Below are 18,882 nucleotides of genomic sequence, written 5' to 3' on the forward strand. Positions count from 1 at the left end.
ATTATTTGCTCAAAATGATAAAAGTCATATTTTTAAAAGTCATGGAGGAATCAGAATCTACAATGGGAGACGAGTCTAATGGTACCTTTGAAAAAGCTATAACATAATTTTTTCACTATGCCTTTTTGATATCAAAAATTTTAAAATAACTTTTATTTTCAGTGTCTGATTTAACCTGATCTTGGAGAAGATACCGATGATACCGACACCAAGAACTGCAAAGACTGTTCTGCCTTTTCCAAGTTGGATAATAAGCAAACCGATTGGATCTGGTGGTCAACGAGGAGAAGACGAAGTATCTCCTGTCATCAAACAAACAATCACACTATAAGGCACTCATCATGCCCGTGTTGGTATCTAGCGCATAAGCATGGACAATGACAACATCCGATGAGGCGGCTCTTGGAGTATTCGAGAGAAAGACTTTGCGGAAGATGTACCGGCCTTTACTCGTTGGCGATGATAGAATGATGACGCGCCAGCTCTTAAAGTATTCAACTCGAAACCCGCTGTTGGTAGCAGAGGAAGAGGAAGGCCCCCACTGCGATGGAAAGATCAAGTGGAGATGGACTTGGCTTCATTTGGCATTTCCAATTGGGGCAGTTGGCACAGAAGAGAAACGACTGGCGTACTTTGTCCAAAATATCGCCTTCAGCCAAGGTACCACAAGGTGACTAGCCTTCTGGAGTAAGACTGGGAATATTCCGTCTACTCCCGGGGATTAGCAGGGCTCAAAACTGTTGATTGCCCATTTTACTTTGGAAGAAGTTATGACGTTTGGCGGGATGCTACTCGCTATACTTCCTCCACTAACGAGGTCGCTCGAGTCCATGCATCCCGGAAAGTGGGTGCTGCCAAATCTTTTAGCTACTCCTCGCTTGAATATGTTCCATCATATCGTCTAGTATGTTCCAAAAGCGTTCCCAATTAGTATTTCCAGGGTTAATGAGGGCCCTACAATAAATTACAAACATAAATTACTTTTAGTGAAATGTTTTCAGGAGGAAAAAGTATATGATTCAAAATATTTATTATTTCTGACCGACCTCACAAAAAGGAGAAGGTTATCAATTCTCCGGAATATATATATATTTTTTAATGTATGTTAACGCATAACTTTGGAACACGTTAACCGATTTCTATAATTCTTTTTGTAGAGGAAAGGTGTTACTTCACAGGTAGTCCCATACTAATTGCATCATAAAGAAATTAAAGGAAATCTTAAATTTTTATATGAGAATTGAAGTCGGTTTTGCTTTTTGCCTAAAAACTACTTGTGAGTTACTACACTGTGTATAATACACACCGCGAGGTGATAAAAATTGAATACATATCTATGTACATATGTAGCCATTTTCAGAATTAAATATTTCAATGCAAGAGATACGGTGAACTCGTTAAATTGTGGCAGTGATCCACAAAGAAATGAATGGCGTGTTTTATTGCAATCAAGAAGAAAACGATCCGCAGAAGAAAAATATAAATTATAACTTTCAATTTCACCCAGGGTTAGGCCGGTGTTAACGCACTCTCCGCATCATTGAATGTACATTTGCAGCGCAGTGAAATTAACTTTTGATGCTCTTGATCATGAGCTTCTTTGCATTATTACCTCGAGGACGTTGGTCTTTCAAAGTTGATCGATAAGCAAACGGTGGCATTTCGTGCCATCAACTGGCTGCTTATCTTTAGTTGTAAAGTTGTTAGCTTAGAGTGTGTACGTAAAGCAGGTGGTTCTGTTGCATATTCATATTTATGTTATTTACTTGTAGGGTAAGTGTATAAAATGCATTCGGCAACTTCTGTAGGAATTTGCGGTGGTCTGCTGCTGGTAATGTACAATCTGGGCTATGCTAGAGCTACAGTTGTAACCAGCGTTAACTATGTGTTCGAAGGCTTCAGTCCATATGCGACCTTGCGATTTTTTGAATTCAACGATAAAGGTTGGAATATAAGTGAAAACTGTTTGCGTGACATGTACAATTTTTTGGAAGGGCTTCGGCGCGGATATCTGTGGGCTGTGAAGTGTAAGTACATATGCATAAGCTAAACTAGAAACTTGTAGCGGGTGGTTATGGCAGATGTTTGTTTACGAAGTGTACGATGCGACGGCTTACTACGCCGGAGGAGCTTTGGGTGGAGCATCAAAGGTGCGGATACACAACCCAAACATTTGTCGTTCCCTACTGCATCAGTATAAGGATCAGGTACAACACGCTTCTTGGAGTTTTATTTCAAACGAAACTATTGTGCCATTCGCCGTACAAGTTGTTGTGGGTCACTACTTGTTGGACATTGTATACGGAGGTGGATTCAAGGTTAGCACATCTTGCAATAAACTGGTTCATTTTATTTCTAATAACTTTTCTTCTTTCTTAAATTCAAAAACAGAGTGAGAAAATAGAGCAGCTCATCTGTTTTCCAACTTCTTGCAATAATGGAGACTTGCAGCAGATTTTAGAGGTGTATCTCTTTCAAAGCAATCACGTTGTGAGGAACAGTACATATCTGAGGCATCGAGTACTAAGTGATGTATACAGCATTCGCAATGACACCGATTCATATATTTTAATGTAAGTGTGACTTTTATGCTACAATACTCGTTTTATTAGTTTTTTACACATACTGTCATTTTCTTAAATTTTTAGCACATTCGTTTGCAGTTCTTTTTTCGTGTATGCTTTGTTTTTTGTTCTGCGCAGTTACCACTCGTTTATCAACTACTCCGATTCCAGCAATGAAGCCTTTCGAAACAATTTTGGATTCGTTGTGGATTACAAAAATTCTCTATTGAGAAATATGAAACGCTTTGCCCGAAAGACCACAACAGACACTGGTACTGTTGACATCAAATTTAGAAGTGAGTTAATCATACACATTTGCGAATATATTTCCTTAGTATAACAAGTAGTTTTTAAGGAAAAAAAAACAATGCCGACTTCAATTCTCATATAAAAATTTAAGATTACCGCTAATTCCTTCATAAATCAATGATAGGATTTAAACGAAATCAGTATGGGACCACCTTTTAGGTACAGTACAACATTTCCTTTAAAAAAGGAATTATAGAAATCGGTTAAAGTGGTCTAAAGCTATGCAGTAACATACATCAAACAAATATTCCGACGAACTGATAAGTTTCTCCTTCTTTTTAAGTCGGTTAAAAACATGAAAATTTTCAAAATCTAAACCTCTGTAATAATTCTAATACAAGTTGCGTTCCCTAACTCGCAATAAATTTACAGGAATTTACCAGAAAGCGTTCCCGTACTCGGTTCTCTGGCAAAGTAGGGGAAAAATGAGAGAGTAAAATCGGTCCTCTATTTGACGGTAGTTGCAAGATTTTACCCGAAGAATTTCTGCTAGTAAAATCTGAGTGAAAATCTCCCACCCACCCAAAATTGGATGGTCAAGATTTTTTCGAACAAATCACTTTATTCGGTTTACAACCATAAAAAAAATATAATTTAAACAATTTTGCAAAATCCGAATTTTTACAATAGTTATTGTTATTAACTTTTTTTGTGATGAATTCAGTAATTATTTATTATCAACTGATTCATAGCATGTATCTTGCTCATTTTTTCCACGATAATAGTTAATTAGACACGCTTTAGCCTGATTGTTTCAATTTTTCAATTAATTATTATTTTGTATAAAATTTTTAACTTTTTAAAAAAAATGTTATAACAAATGCAAATATTTATTACTTCTCGATCAGATTTTTTAATCGTTTACATTGAATATCAATCCTTATTCTATAATACATTATTTAAAAGAAAAAAAAACTCCGGAAACTTGCACGGAGGTGCTAGTTATTAATTTTTTTCGCTCCGGCCACGGGTGCTTTTGCCTTATTGCCGCGTGCCGCCCCGACTCGCAGCGAGCGTGGTGCAACCAGAGAACGCAAAAAAAATAAAATTTATTTATAAACATAAGCATAGATTATTTAGTACAATATTTTTTAAAGTTGCATACACACTGCACATATTTAGCATACATAACATGCATATCGTCGATGTTTTTGCAAAACCGCCCATCGACCAATTGCAAAACCGCCTATCGGTTTTTCTTTGAAGGCATTGCCTTAAGAGGCACAGCGGTGACAACATATACACACATACACATATACTTGGTATGACATAATGCACTAATCGCAGGCTATGATGTTGATTCAAACTCAACATTTGAAAACACATTTATACTATGTTCTGACCGACATCGAAAACATGTTTTCGTTGCTAAAACTGGTTTTCGACCTGAAACTTGTGTTTTCGTCCATGTAAAATCTGTCAAACGAAAACCAGTTTTCGCTGAAAACTACTTGAAAACTCATGTTCCACTCAGTCCAATCGGTGTCTGCACTAGTTTTTTTCGATTATTTATCGAAGTGGAAATAAGACATTTTATCATCTTTAATACGCCATTTCGGATTTATTGGTAATTGGCTGACCAAAGTAAAATAAGAATGAAAGTAAGAGGTTGCTAAAGAGAAGAAAATTAGAGAAAAGCGTTTTGGTTTTGGTCTTGTGTAGCAAAACTGTAATCAGAAGATGTAAGAAATGTCAACGAAAACACTAACAGCCGGTGTGAACAGCCTTCAGCCCACAATCCCAAAACTCGTTTTCAAAGTGTTTTCATTGTCGGTCAGAACATGGTTTTACATGTATGCCCTGCAGTGAAAAGCCAAACCAGTTAGAAAAAATACTAGTTCATTAACTATTATGTGCCTACCAGTTCGACAATTTCGAAGAACTTAGGCGATCAGCGACATCTGCCTTTGAATTGCCAAAGCCAAAAATAAAACGCAATTAATTGCTTTTCTTACAAATGTCGGCTGTGGCGTCACGTGAAGACTACTGGTTCTGGTTCTGAAATCGCAGGTTCGAGGCCGCTTGGAGGTGGTTAAGATTTTTAAAGTTAAATAAATGTAAGTAAAAATAATTTATTCAATTTATAAATAAATAACAAATTTGAAAATCGAACTGCATTGCAAAAAAAGATTTAGGAAGAAATATAAAAACAAAGAAATTAAACAAAAATATTTTTTTTTATTAAATTTAAAAATTACAATAAACAGCATAAACAAAAAAATAAATTTATAAAAAAATAAAAATAAAATAAAACATAGAAAATAAAAAAAGTTTCCCTGCGCCAGGATTTGAACCTGGGACCTCAGGCTAACCATGCGAGTGCTCTGCTCTGTCGGCCATTGTGACTGCTGGAGCGTCGCGAGCAAAAAGGCACTCTTATGCTTTTCACGGGGCATGAATTGGCAGACTATCTCATCAACTGGTATGATGCTACTAGTATTTATACTAGTAGATGCTGATGCATAGCCCGACAATTGACATCTCGTAGGACATCGCAATGTTAAAAATACCAGTCGCTAACATTGAAAAAGGATAGAACGTGAACTAGTTCGGCTGAAATGCAAACCGGTAGAATTCTAGTTCCCTGCAGGGTGAGTGTGCAAAGACGCTTGATACAATTGGTTACTGCCAAGAGGGTCCGGGTTTAATTACCATCAAACAGACGGGACATAAAGTTAAATTTTTTTCTTTCTTAATTACGAAAAAGCATCTGTGCACTTCACAACGATATATTTTATAACGTACATACTCAAATTTAAAACGAGTTGGGTTGGTGCTCTTCCATATGCGTATTTTTTTTAAATTTAGCACGCTTTTATTAATTCTAAAATTTTGTTTCCCTCAGTGTAGTTCCGCAATGCGACAGTTACAAATTTTCACCTTCTTAACATGTTAGTACAAGTTACATTATCAACCTTTATACTTTGTTTTCAGGAACTTTTAATTTCTTAAAAACGTAAATTCTCTTTTTACACATATCACGTCAACTTTAGTAAGTCAAACCTGAAGTACCTTTTTGCTTACAATTTCTTCACGTAGACTTAGGGGCTGTTGTTGTTTTCTGTGCAATAAGCTTAAGTATTCCTTTCATAGCAGATTTTTCAGATAGGCACCCATTATGTATAGTTGTTATTGCATTTCATATGCAAAGGTAAGCATTAGTGAGCGTGTCGTTTTAAATTTGAGTATGTGCGTTATAAAATATGTGGTTGTGAAGTGCACAGATGCTTTTTCGTAACTAAGAAGAAAAAAAAACTTAATTTTATGTTCCGTCTGATGGTAATTGAACCCGGACCCTCTTGGCCGCAACCAATTCCCAGCAAACACAGTTTCAAACGTTTGAGAAAAATGTATTTCTCAATTTGATATCAAATGTTTTTCTCAAATGATTCTCAAATTGAAAACGAGGTTTAAATTTTACATTTGAAATTCATTTGAGGTTGATTTGAATAAAGATGTCAAGTATCAAACGTTATAAACATGCGCAGTTAAATCAAAAATTGTAAGAATAATATTAAGATCAATTGAAAAAAAAAACAATGAATAGAAAAAATTTCAAAGAGAAAGCCCACAAATAGTGGATTTGATGTTTGCGCGGATTGAAAAAGCTGCAGTCCTTCAAGACGAATTTATAATAAATTACATTATCTTAATTGTTTCTTTTGTTATGTACATACATATGAGTAGTCCATTTGCAAACAGCGTTATGTGATTTTATAATAGAAAGCCATAAATTTGAAAAAACGGCTACGACAACAAGTAACATTTAAATTGAATCTTTTTTATTATTACCTGAAAATTTGGATAAACAAGAGCCTTATAAAATTATAACATAACATACCATGACATAAGATAACATTAAAAGTCTATACGATCTAAAGCAGTTTTCTAGGTTCATCAGAAGATGGATACTTTTGAAAGTTTATAAATAAGTATGATATCGACTTTTGGAAAAAGAGTTAACATTTTATGCTATTTTTTCAGAATATAAAACGATTTTGCACTGTGTTGTTAGTGGACATGAAACTACTTTAAATACTGGTACGTAATCCACCAAAAACTACAAATCGAAAAAATTTTACATACCGCACTTTGCAAGTGGACTACTCATATGTACATCGCGAAGAAAAAATAAATATGAAATATATATTTCCTATTATAAATTTTATTTCCACATTAGAAGTACATTTGATAAATAACCTTTGAAATTGATTTGAGAGTTAACCATATTCTCAAATGGAGATCAAACTCCCCTTTTTATTGAGAAAGCTGTAATTTTCAAATCAATATCAACTCATTTTCAAACGTTTGACATTTGATAAAGGCTTTGATTTCAAATCATTCTCAAATGTATATCAAACCTAATTATTTGCTGGGTCGTATCAAGCGTCTTTGCACACTCAGCTACAGCCATACATGTAAATGTGTTTTCAAACGGTGAGTTTGAATCAACATCACAGCGTGTGGTTAGTGCATTATGTCCCTGCAGCAAATCAAACTAGTTCAGAACTTACGCTGAGCTAGCCTGAAAAGGGACGGTACTGGTTCTTCATCTATCCCAACTCAATGCTTGCAACTGTCTTTTTTAACATGGCGATGTCCTACGAAGTGACAATTGTCGCCCTCTGCAGAACTTTTGAACTTGTTCTGAGCTGACTCTGGCTTAGATGGTTCTGGTACAGTTCATATAACAACAGTTCTTAGATAGTTCAAAAAGGGTCACCTGCGGGCTAGAAAAAATGTGGTTAGTTTTGAGCTGGTTCTAATAAGTATAGTATAGAGCCTTTTCTTTAAATAAGCACGCATACAATTTTGTAAATAAAAATACTTCATTTTATGTTTAAAGAGCTATTTGTTTTGAACTAATTTACTTTTTAAAGCAAACTGTGTGTCAATTATTCCTTTATTTTCTAAAACCGTTATTCTTAAAAATAATTTATATTTGTTACGTATAATGAGTATTTCTGGGATACCTATAATTAAAAATCTGAACTAAGTCGTGTCAAAAAATGAGAAAAACGATGATATATTGAATGATTATTTGTGATAACTCAGCGTTAAATTGGATTAAATTTATTGAAATGTAATACATAGAATTTCCGGCATCTCATAAGAAATATAGAATTTTGAATATTTACAGTTTTCATGCTAAATATTTTTCGTAAATTTTTTATTTAAGGATGGCTCATAAGTATTATAACATAAACAAATAAATTCACGTTTCTAACTGTGTTGGAAATTTAGTAGAATTCTAGAAACTGTTATAAAAACTTCAATATTTTAAATCAGTTTATGAGTATGCAGTTCTATAGCCCATTAAATTTTAGTATAATTAATCGCGCTGATTTTTTATAACTCTTTTTACGCACGCTCTTGAAGGCATTCTCATATTTAAATATTTTTGTTTAAGATGCAAGATTATACTTTACTACACTAAAATTTGATGGGCTACAAAACAGAATACTCGAAATAGTTCTATCAAGTTTGCAGCACAGTTAGGAATTTGAATTTAAATGGTTTATGGAGTATGAGACATAGTACTTAAATAAAAACTAAACGAAAAATATTTAATATGAAAAACATTGGAAATTAAAAAAAAATCACTGCATAACTACACATTTCGGGTCAAGGCGAATTTATATAAGGTGGTGTTGTTTAATCAGCTGTGTGTAGCGTTTGATTGTCAAAATTTTATATTTTGCTAGTGAGTGAGTGAAAACGTGAAAGTGTTTGCATTTTCTGTCGCCCTTTTTCATTCGGAGAAGAATAGCTGAAATTTGACAATCACCAGCTAAAACAAAAAAAAAAAAATACAGATAATTGTTGTATTTGTTGAATCGATACCACCTTATATGAATTCGCCTTGTTTCGGGTGCTTAGTGATACATTTACGTATGTACAGTATCGTTCATATCAATAGCACTCACATTTCAAAGTGAGATTGTTTACCACTTTGGTTTATTTTTTTAAATCTGATTAAAAAGTCAAACATTTTGATGAAAAATCGTTAAGTTTAACTTTCGTTTTGTATAAAGTTTTAAAACACGGTTAATATTATTTTATTTTAAGCATGATCATTTAAATAATAAAAATAATTTTAACTCTCAATATATTGTGAATATTTAAAAAATAAATGGTGTACGCAGACCTTTCCTGTCAAGTGTAGCTTAACTAAATTTTATATTTTGCATTAAATTTTATACGTACGTAGATATGTATAAAAATGACATTAATGTTACCAATAACGACTTTTTTGGAAATATTTTAGCAGTTGCCCCATAAACTATGTAGAGAATTACATATTAAATAAACGAAAACAGTTTGTTATTAGTTTTAGGGTCTAAGAAAATCGAAAAAATATAGTATATTACATTTGTGCATCTTTTGTCAGCTTTCACATGACCAGTTTCAACCGTCCAACTCAGCATCCCTTTTTCAGTAGTTCAGAGACAGTTCTGAAATTTGTAGGGCGGAACTAGCGCTTTGACAGACTGTCCCTAAATTTTGCTGCAGGGGTCATACCATGTATGTGTGTATGGGTGTATGTGTTGTCACCGCTGTGTATGCTTTTATACATTTGTATATGAAAAAGCATCCGAGACGTGCAAAACGCCATCCGTGCAGTGAAAAATTCTTCATTTTAATACAGGCGTATTTAAATTGAATATTTCCACTATACGTAGTGATTGTATAATGGAAAAATCCATTTTGTTAAAACTTTTCACTATATTTAAAAACGAGCATTTTTAAATGGTAATCAAATAAAAAATTTTTATTCTTACAACGCATTTTTTTTTCTCAGTGTGTGTGCTCATATGTTAACCGATATATAACTTACACACCCAAATTAATTATTTTTAACATTTATATACCATATTTTAAATGTAGAAAGTAATTAAAAAAGTTTTTAATTAGTCGCATGAAATCGGCATTTCGTTACATAGTGCGGCGGTATAAATATTCTAGACCCCCTAGCGTATAAGGTAAAGATTTCAATCGGATATCTCTCAGGTTCAGAAGAAAAAAATTTTCTAAAAACTTATCCGCACATATCCTTAAGAAAAAATGGTTTTCCAAAAGTCTGAATATAGAGCAATCGTTATACGTGGCTTCAAACAAGACATTCACGTTATAAAATTTTAAAGCTTATGTTTCTGCTCTTTCATTCACGCTTGTCCTCGCCTTTGAATGCAAGAGCTTCAGTGAGCGTTGCACACTTGGATTACATTCTAAAAGTTTTTTATCAGACCCTTTTTCGTGAACTCGTTCACTTCCTCATTTTCGGAAATATCACTATGTCCTGGGACCTAGTAAAATTTACATGTGTTGTCTACGAGATTTCAAGGGTTTTTAACATTTCTAAAATCATAGCGAGTTACTCGTTGATAACCTGACTTGACCTGTATAAAAAGGCAACTTTTGACTGAGAACATCCATCATGTTTACCTAGCTTGCATAGATCTTCGCCTGAAAAGTATAGCCGTATTCTGAAAGTCCATTAGCCGACTGAAAAGTTGTCAGGTTCTCAGTATCTTCTGTGGTTAGCTTCGAAGTGTGATAGCTTAACTTTAACTTCAAGTCGGGACAGGTTACCGCTATCTTGCAGTAATATAACTTTAGATATACGTATGTACGTTATTTCGTGGTCAATTTAATTCGAGCCTGTATTGGCTTCGGCAGTGTATTAGAAATACTTTTAGATCGCCAAATAGTCCAAAGGGAACCATTTAGAAGAAATAAAATCGAGTTTGCCAAAACCAATATGCCGTTGTTGTTATTTTTACTAACTTCCGTTATTAATGATTTTTCCCGCAGACAATTTGCCGCAAATTCTAACAAAGCCACGATCACATAAGTTGGACGATATTCTTAACGCTGTTTCGCCACACAATGTTCTTTACAAGTTATTCGTTGGAGATGTATCACCACAGTCTATTATCTATGTCATATTTACAATACTCCTTATCCATGAATATTTGGACACACAAATAAAAGCAGTTTCCAGTAACATTGAACCTAAGTATGGAACGTCAGTGCCAAAAGTCCCTGCTTTGCATTACGCCAGTTTCCTGATTGATATTTATTTTTTTGTAAAGTTGAGTAAGAATTTTAAGTGGTGAAATAGTCCTGTAGAAGTAGTGGATTACATTTTCGGGTATCATTCCACAATATTAAGGACTATTTCACTATTCGATAACCGTGTCCTTTCACAGAATTATTATAATAAAAGTGTTCCTATCTTTTTAATAGTGGTTCGAAATTGGCTTCAGAGTTTCTACAAAAGTTTCCTACCGAAAAATACCAAGTTTCTCAGCAAATGATATTCGTACTGAAGCTAACTCTTCAGAAAGCTTTGTCGTAAGTATAAAACCAAGTAAATACATTGGTTAGTTTATTTATTTATTTATTTATATCATTTACGTATTTTTTGTGTCATATAATTTAATTCGTATTAATCGAGTCTGTCATTTAAAAATTTTAAACAAAAAAAGCCTTGTAATAAGTTTTTCGAAGTTTCATAAATTATAAAAATGATGAGCTACTTGCCACAATGGCAGCAATCAAACAATACTTCAGAGGATTTAGTGTTGAGCGTGGGAAATTTTCTGTTATTTGTATAATGGTTTTGTGGTCGCTATCGGAGGGGGATGTGGCACCTAAAGCCGCACCCATTAGAAAGAGCACACTCCAAACTTTATGGAGTCATCCTTCCCCTCTTTGGCTCTCTACATACACCCGGAGCCCATTTCAAAATGGGTTAAAATTAGCATTTTGACAAAGAAAAATTTTATTCGGGTTACGCCATTCGCAGCATTTTTGCGGCGAATACCTTACCGTCTTGGCGGGCTTCGGCCCCGCTTAGAAAAATTAACCCTCATCAGTCCAACTCCGGCTAAGCCATCCACAATATTTTTCCGCAAACCCCACCTCGAAATTTACAAAAAAGTACATATTTCAAACAGAATTTATTAATAAATTAGTGCTCGGAAATTTAAAATCTTTCTTTCAAATTAAAGTCGAATCCCTTGACTACACGCGTATGTTAAAATTCATTGAAACCCAATTCATTGTACAAATAACCGAACCAAACCCGTAAAGAACCAACTTCAAAAAAAAAAAAACACTAACGAACTAAAAAATAAAATAAAAATTTTAAAACTAAAGTACCAACTCAAGAATTACCAAACTATGTAACTACATACTACAACTATATTTGAAGTCGGGCGAGGGGGGTTGCTAGGTTAAGAACCTGCCAGATAAGGTTCTTCCTCTTCTTTCATGTCAAACTCATACAAATCCATTATGTCACATTGGAAGCTGTGGCCCGTAGCTCGTCGCTTTCAATGTGTTCAGCACTTAAAACTTAATTATATAATTTACAGAGACAATTTTCATTTTCCCAAGAGTAACGGGCGAGACAACGACGACACCCGCCTCCCTGAGTTAACGAATTCGTTTCCCCATTTTAGACAAACTATGTACATAAATATGGTTCATTCCACGGTGACGGGTGTGACATTTCAAATTACATTTTAAGGCTTAATTCTTAAACTATAACATAAAATTCTTTAAAACGAGTACTTTCTGTTAGGTTTACGAGGTATATACAATGTCTAGACAAAAATTTCAAAAACTATTTAATCCAAACGAGTTATATGAATTTTAGTCACTGTGACGGGTGTGACGAGTACGCAAACGAAATTAGGTACTACTTACTTGTATCACAGTTTTTCTGCTAACTATGTATTCTGCTGATGATTTTAAATAGTTCATTCAAGGCATATCAAACAGGTAGTAGCACTAGAGCAAAAACAACATTTACGTGTATTTTGTTGTTGCTTCTGGTATCGAAAATGTCAAAAACTATTCTGATTTTTTTCTTATAAATCAAAGCGTGCCATGTGAAATACAAAAACAAAAAAACAAAATATTGAAATTGGAAAAAATTAAAATTACTGAATTTTCTTTCTTAGCAAATTTGTTTGCTTCTCGAAGCATTGATTCATCCTATGCAAGGCCCAGTAATCAGCGGTTGTGCTGCTGAGTTGGGCGAGTGTTCCAAAAGCTGCTATTCAATCGCTTATTTTGTATGGACAAAGGTTTCACATGCAAATAGATTTTAACAATTTAGAATTTTTGTGAGAAGAAATATATTAAAAATATTTGGTGATATTACCTGTTCAATGTGCTTTGAGGTCATTATATAGCAAAATAAACATTTTCAAAACTTACGCCGAAGTTCCTTAACTCTGTTGGAAATTATAGATTATATGCTCCAATTTCAACTGTGATGGGTGTGATTTGACTTCGTGACGAGTGTGAAAAGTTGAGAATTTATAAACAAATCTACATAAATTTTGTCTCCGTTCGTTTTGAGATTCTACTGAACCGATTTCAAAACCAAGAACACCATTGGGAAGCAATTTTTCTGTAGGTGAGAGTTTTTATGGTTTCAAAATAGGTTGAGAACTACGGCCAAAATCGCCGCTAGAAAATTTCCGTATTTGTGTATAGTTGTTGTGGCAACCTGTTCAATTTTAATTGTTTTCGCGTTTGGTTTACATCGTATTTAAAATTAAACTTTGTAATAAAGATAACTGTGATGATGAAGAAATAAATGATAATTATTAAGACAATACAGTGAAGGCAAAATTAAAGATTAAAGATGAAAATTAAAACAAGGATTAGGGTAACTGAAACACTTTAAGGTAAAGGCGAAGGAATATGCAACAATAAAGATAAATACGAAGAAAAAGATGAGGATGAAGATTGATATTATTATCGATAGAATAATCGATATCGTCATCGATATTGTTATCGATATAATGAAAGCTTCGGTATATTTATCGAGAGTGTTATCGATATAACAATCGGCACATGATATGGGATCACATCACATTTAATCACATGATATTATATGGCATCAGATGATATTACATCACTTGATATGACATCACTTAAGATGATATCACATCACATGATATGACATCACATACTATGATATCACGTAACATGATAACATGGCATGACGTCACATGTTATGACATTATATGACATCAAATGGCATGACATCACATTATGTGACGTCATATGACATGACATCGCATGATATGACAGCACATGCTATCACATCACATCGCATTGCATTACCTGGCATCACATCATATAATATCTTACACGTCAACGCACGAAAGATAAAAACAAAGATGAAGACCAATTTAATAAATAAATTTGTCAAGTTACCCATGTTTATTAAGTTATCCCAACGTGTAGAATTATTCAAATTGATCAATGTAAATTTACAGACACAGAAAATTAGATGGCGAAATTCACGGACAGTTAACCAGTCAAAGAACGTAGATAACAAGAAGGGACAACTCGTTATAATTGTAGCGAAAGTGAGCAACAGGGGCGTGCCTTCTCTTTTGCCCTAGTACATTTTTTGATTGGATGAAAAGAGAAGGCATGCCCCTGTTGCGCACTTTCGCTACAATTATAACGAGTTGTCCCTTTTTGTTATCTACATACGTTCTTTGATCCAGCTATAAAAATTAATGGTATTAGCGAAATTTGTCAAGTTTATGAAATTTATCAAATTATCGATATTAATTGCATTATCAATATTTATGGAGTTAACGAAATTTATGGAGTTATCGCAAATGTATCGAGTTCTTTGAACTTGTCGAACTACCTATATTTACTAATTTACTGAAAATTGTCGATTTATCGAACCGTAGTTTTTGAAATTTTTAAAATATATCGAGTTATCGAAATTTCAAGGTTATATAAGTTTATCAAGTTTTCATTGCTTATCGAGTTTTATCGTGCTACCGGAGAAACTGGTCGAAAAATATAGAGCTAGAAATTTATAGAGGTATCCAAAGTTTATCGGATTATCGATCTATATGGAGATATATACATTTTGGAGTTATCCAAAATTATCAAGCCCTAGAAACGCACAGTTATCAAATTTTATCGAAATTAGTACGAGATACCGAACCTCGTTAAGTTAAGGGATTTTAGTGTTTACAGCCGCACTCAGAAACGTTCCTTAAATTAGCTCTAACGGGCACTTAACTAATGATCGTTAAATCTGTTAATTAATGGGCACGTTCAGAAGGCGCAACAGCTCAGTAACTGTTGCCATTGCACCTTCTGAACGCGTTGTTGTATACTTCTGATCCACTGAACAGTTGCGTGTTAGATGATCGTAATATTTTTCTGGTCATTTGAGACAACATGTTGTTGAGAGTTGAATTTGACAGCTAATGCATCAAGCCGTTCAGAAGACCCATAACGATCACTGATTTTTTTTAGCAACGGTTGCGCTCAATGGCTGCACCTTCTGAACCTACCCAATGTTTCCTCTCAGAGTTAAAAATTATGAAATAAAAAATTTAAGTATGGCCCCAGTTGCGGCCCTTCATTTTTGTCGCATCACTCACTTTTTTCGTTCAGTTTCAGTTTTCAGTATCATTTTGCGCGCATCGGCTCAACATACGCAATGGCTGAGTGAGCAGAGTACGTGCCATTCGAGAGATCCGAGTTCGAGTCCTAGGGCAGGAAAATTTTGTTTTTCTTTTTTTATTTATTTATTAATTTTTTCTTATTTAATTCTATAAACTGTCTGTATTGAATTTTTTAGTTTTTTTGATCTAATTTTCTTTTGGTGTATAGATTTTATTGCTTTAAAAAGAAAAAAAAAAATTAGTTTAATTTAATTATTTGCTAAAAGACAAACAAGACCAATAACAGGCCAATTCTGGCATCTGACTTTCAACTCACCTCATTCTTTCGAGAGACAAAAGTGTTTATATTTCGGCAACTATCTTGAAAGCCCTTTTCTGTATTTCAAATAACTAATTGACAGATGTGGTAATAGTGTTATTATATTTATCGCTTAGCAATAAGTTTTATAAAAACTAAACGAAATGAAAAACGGAAAAAACTAAAAAATTTAGAAACTGAAAGAAAAAGAAAAAACATGAATCAAAAAAGTTTCCAAACGTTAAATAAAATAAAAAATATGAATTTTTGAAGTAATAAAACTTAAAAAAAATTCGTTGCCGAGGATTGAACTCGGATCTCTTGAATGGCACGAAAGTGGTCTGCTCACTGGGCCATTGCCACTGTTGTAGCAACGTTATCGAAATTGAAATTTATTGGAAACAAACAAAAAATTTCAAAATCATTCGTCAAAAAGTTAAGTAAAGGTTTTTGTTTACTTAACTTTAATGTTCATTAAATGCCGTTAACGAATCATTAACTGACTCTGAGAGGGAATTTTTTCAAATCGTTACTGAGGGACACCTTAAGTAATCATTAAACGACTCTGAGTGTGGCTGTAGTGAAGGAGTTTTCCGGTGAGTAATTTTTTATAATATATGTAACGACGTGCTCAGTTAAAAAACCTCTCCAATGGTCTTAAAAAACTAGAAGAACGGTCGAATTTCGACAGTAAATGGCACTCATAGTACATATTATTGGACTATAAAACTAACTTTATTTCCAAAAAATCGGATTTTACAAACATGTAAAAGATGCTGCCTCCTAAAGACGGGATAATCCTTACTCGTACTCTTCATCTCCACTGTCTGAGTATGGAGACGTCATTGTAAAGTACCTGATTATTAAATATAACTACAATTTTCGTGAGGCTGTTGCCCGTCAAACCGTATGAGATACTGTTTTTACCCTGACAAGTGAAGTAATAGTTTCTTTGTATCTGTGGCAGCATAGCTTAGTTTTCCCATCGCTCAAGCAACCTATCTTTGTGATTAGCTTTATCATCGATGATCACAAAGAGATATATGATACATTTCAAATTAGCAGATAAGTAACCGTAGTAGTCCCTGGACGAATTTTTTAAAACTATTGTGACTGGCGTGACTAACATAATCGGTATTTTTTTTTAGAAAATAAAAGCATATAAATATTTAAAGCATAAACAGACGGCAGCGTGGAAACTCGGAAATTAACTGCAGTAGATCCGGCTTAAGTCCGAGTTAATCCGGATAAAAACGTTACAAGGTAAAATCACTGAGAGGCAGTCTGACGTTTGCCAGTAATATAATTTTAAAATTCGAACCAAGGCGAATTTATATAAGGTGGTGTTACTAGCTCAGCTGATTTTGTGTATGTGTTTCGCCGCACGGCTTCCGATATCAAATTGAAAAATTTTGTTTGAATTTCTACACATACTCTTACAGATTTTGACAGTTTATGTCGCCAAAGCAAAAACAAAATACGTGTAAATTTTTGTTTTTGTACTCCTGCTATCACCTTATATTAATTCGCCTTGATTCGAACTCAAGCTCACACACACATTCTCATTTTTAATCTCAAACAACAACAATTATGAATAATTTTATTTTTTTATTTTCAATTTTATATGATTTTAAAATGTTTGCAAACGTCAGAATGATTGAATGAATGATTTTACCTTCTAATGTTTTTATCATGGTTCTCTCCATTGACCGTTTAAACGATGCAAAAATTACAATAGACTACAAATAAATATAATAAAAAAAATTCTTTTTAATATACCACGGCATACAAATGGACTAAAAAGTATTGTACAGGCTTACAAGTATGGAAAGCGCAATTTTGTTTGTTTACATTTGGAAACAGCTGAGATCCCCTGATTTCAAATTCTCCCATTCGACGCACAGAGTTCCATTCAAGATTCAGAAAAAAATTTGAAAAGTAAAGTAAGAAAAATTCTAGAGAAATGTGTTTTTATTCTTTTGAATTGATTAAATAAGAAATATAAAATACATGCCAAGCTTTGTATTTCCAATAATAATGATAATTGTGTATGTTCAAGGCAATAATTTAAAATATTTGTGAAACTAAGGCCCACTTGCAGAACAGCACGTTATCTATTTAACTCGAAGTTTAGTGGTTAAATTGATAAATTTGCTTGCACAATCAATGGTTAGGAGTAAAATTATAGTTAAATCGTTAAATATTTAGCCCAGCAATTTTCGAAGGTTAACTTCCTAACTCTACGTATGTCATTTCTGTCAATAACAAGAAAAAATAAATTGAGATTTCAAAAATATTTTTGAAAACATATGTACATACATACATACATACATATTCACGTATTCATTATTCCGCCTTCAGTTCTGAGGTTTTGGTCAGTCTGGTGTAAAAAATATATGCGATTAAAATGCACCAACCGTGTTAGTAGTCCATCCAATTAAGAGAACTCTCGGAAGTGCCGCTGGCTTATTTAAAAAGTGTACCTATTTATGTATGTATGTATGTACGTATGTATGGAAGTGTTTGAAATTCTATATTCAAATGTAAATAAACGTCAAAAAAAAGAGAGTGGTGCCTACTTAATTTAAAAATCCCTCGGGTTACTTAACGCTGGGCCAGTTTTCAACGCTGCAAGACAATGTCTGGTTAAGGAATATAACAATTTAACTCTGAGCTACTTATCTCTCTATTTATACATTTACCTCTAGATGTTCTGCAAGTGGGCCTTATTGTTTTGCGCTAAAATACAACAATGTGTGTGAAATTCGTTGTCATTGTTTTTCTTTATTTGCTTGTGCCGATGGAAAAATTAGGTAAATTTGCAATTATTTTTTCAAAACATTATAAATCGATATTTTTCAATATATTTCTTTCCAGAGCGATATTTATGTGCACGGGAGGAGTGCTATAAGCAACTGCAGCCAATCTTCTTCACCAAATCTTTTTCCGTTTTTCAATTAGTCTGTTCCAATAGCAGTCCGGTTTACAGGATTTAGTCAGAACTTACAGGAAGTCGTTCCTATTGACATAAAACCTGTAAGTGGGAACACATTTGAGAGAGTAACTGAGCAACTGTTCCTAGTCAGAAGTTACAGGATTTAGTCCGGAGTTTTTTTTTCTGTAAGTTCATGAAAAGTGTCAAACGATCAGCTGATTTGCATGTGCAAGCAAAAACAAACAGCGGTGAAAGCAAAGTACCTTATATTTGTAAAAAAATGGAAGTAAACAACGAACTGTTTGA

The 18,882-nt window shown here is 33.7% G+C and overlaps 1 protein-coding gene across 1 annotated transcript; it reads left to right on the top strand.

Moving 5' to 3' along the window:
* The first annotated feature begins 1,402 nt into the window (after positions 1 to 1,402).
* Positions 1,403 to 18,662, top strand: LOC118734112. Its single transcript, XM_036463824.1, has 9 exons — positions 1,403 to 1,717; positions 1,773 to 2,027; positions 2,098 to 2,318; positions 2,392 to 2,573; positions 2,649 to 2,860; positions 10,689 to 10,968; positions 11,124 to 11,231; positions 18,350 to 18,454; positions 18,519 to 18,662. Exons 2-9 carry the CDS (start codon positions 1,787 to 1,789, stop codon positions 18,550 to 18,552), a joined length of 1,383 nt encoding a protein of 460 aa, XP_036319717.1. The 5' UTR covers positions 1,403 to 1,717; positions 1,773 to 1,786; the 3' UTR covers positions 18,553 to 18,662.
* The last annotated feature ends 220 nt before the right edge of the window (positions 18,663 to 18,882 follow it).

The sequence above is a fragment of the Rhagoletis pomonella genome, unplaced genomic scaffold (assembly GCF_013731165.1).
Source record: "Rhagoletis pomonella isolate Grant_MI unplaced genomic scaffold, Rhpom_1.0 Rhpom_scaffold_00002, whole genome shotgun sequence".
Classification (NCBI taxonomy): domain Eukaryota; kingdom Metazoa; phylum Arthropoda; class Insecta; order Diptera; family Tephritidae; genus Rhagoletis; species Rhagoletis pomonella.

Excerpts from the sequence above, each read along its gene's own strand:
- LOC118734112 (XM_036463824.1), top strand. The coding sequence starts at position 1,787 with ATGCATTCGGCAACTTCTGTAGGAATTTGCGGTGGTCTGCTGCTGGTA. Across the intron at positions 2,028-2,097 it reads ATATCTGTGGGCTGTGAAGT|TGTACGATGCGACGGCTTAC; the intron begins GTAAGTACATAT and ends TTGTTTACGAAG. Across the intron at positions 18,455-18,518 it reads TGTGCCGATGGAAAAATTAG|AGCGATATTTATGTGCACGG; the intron begins GTAAATTTGCAA and ends ATTTCTTTCCAG.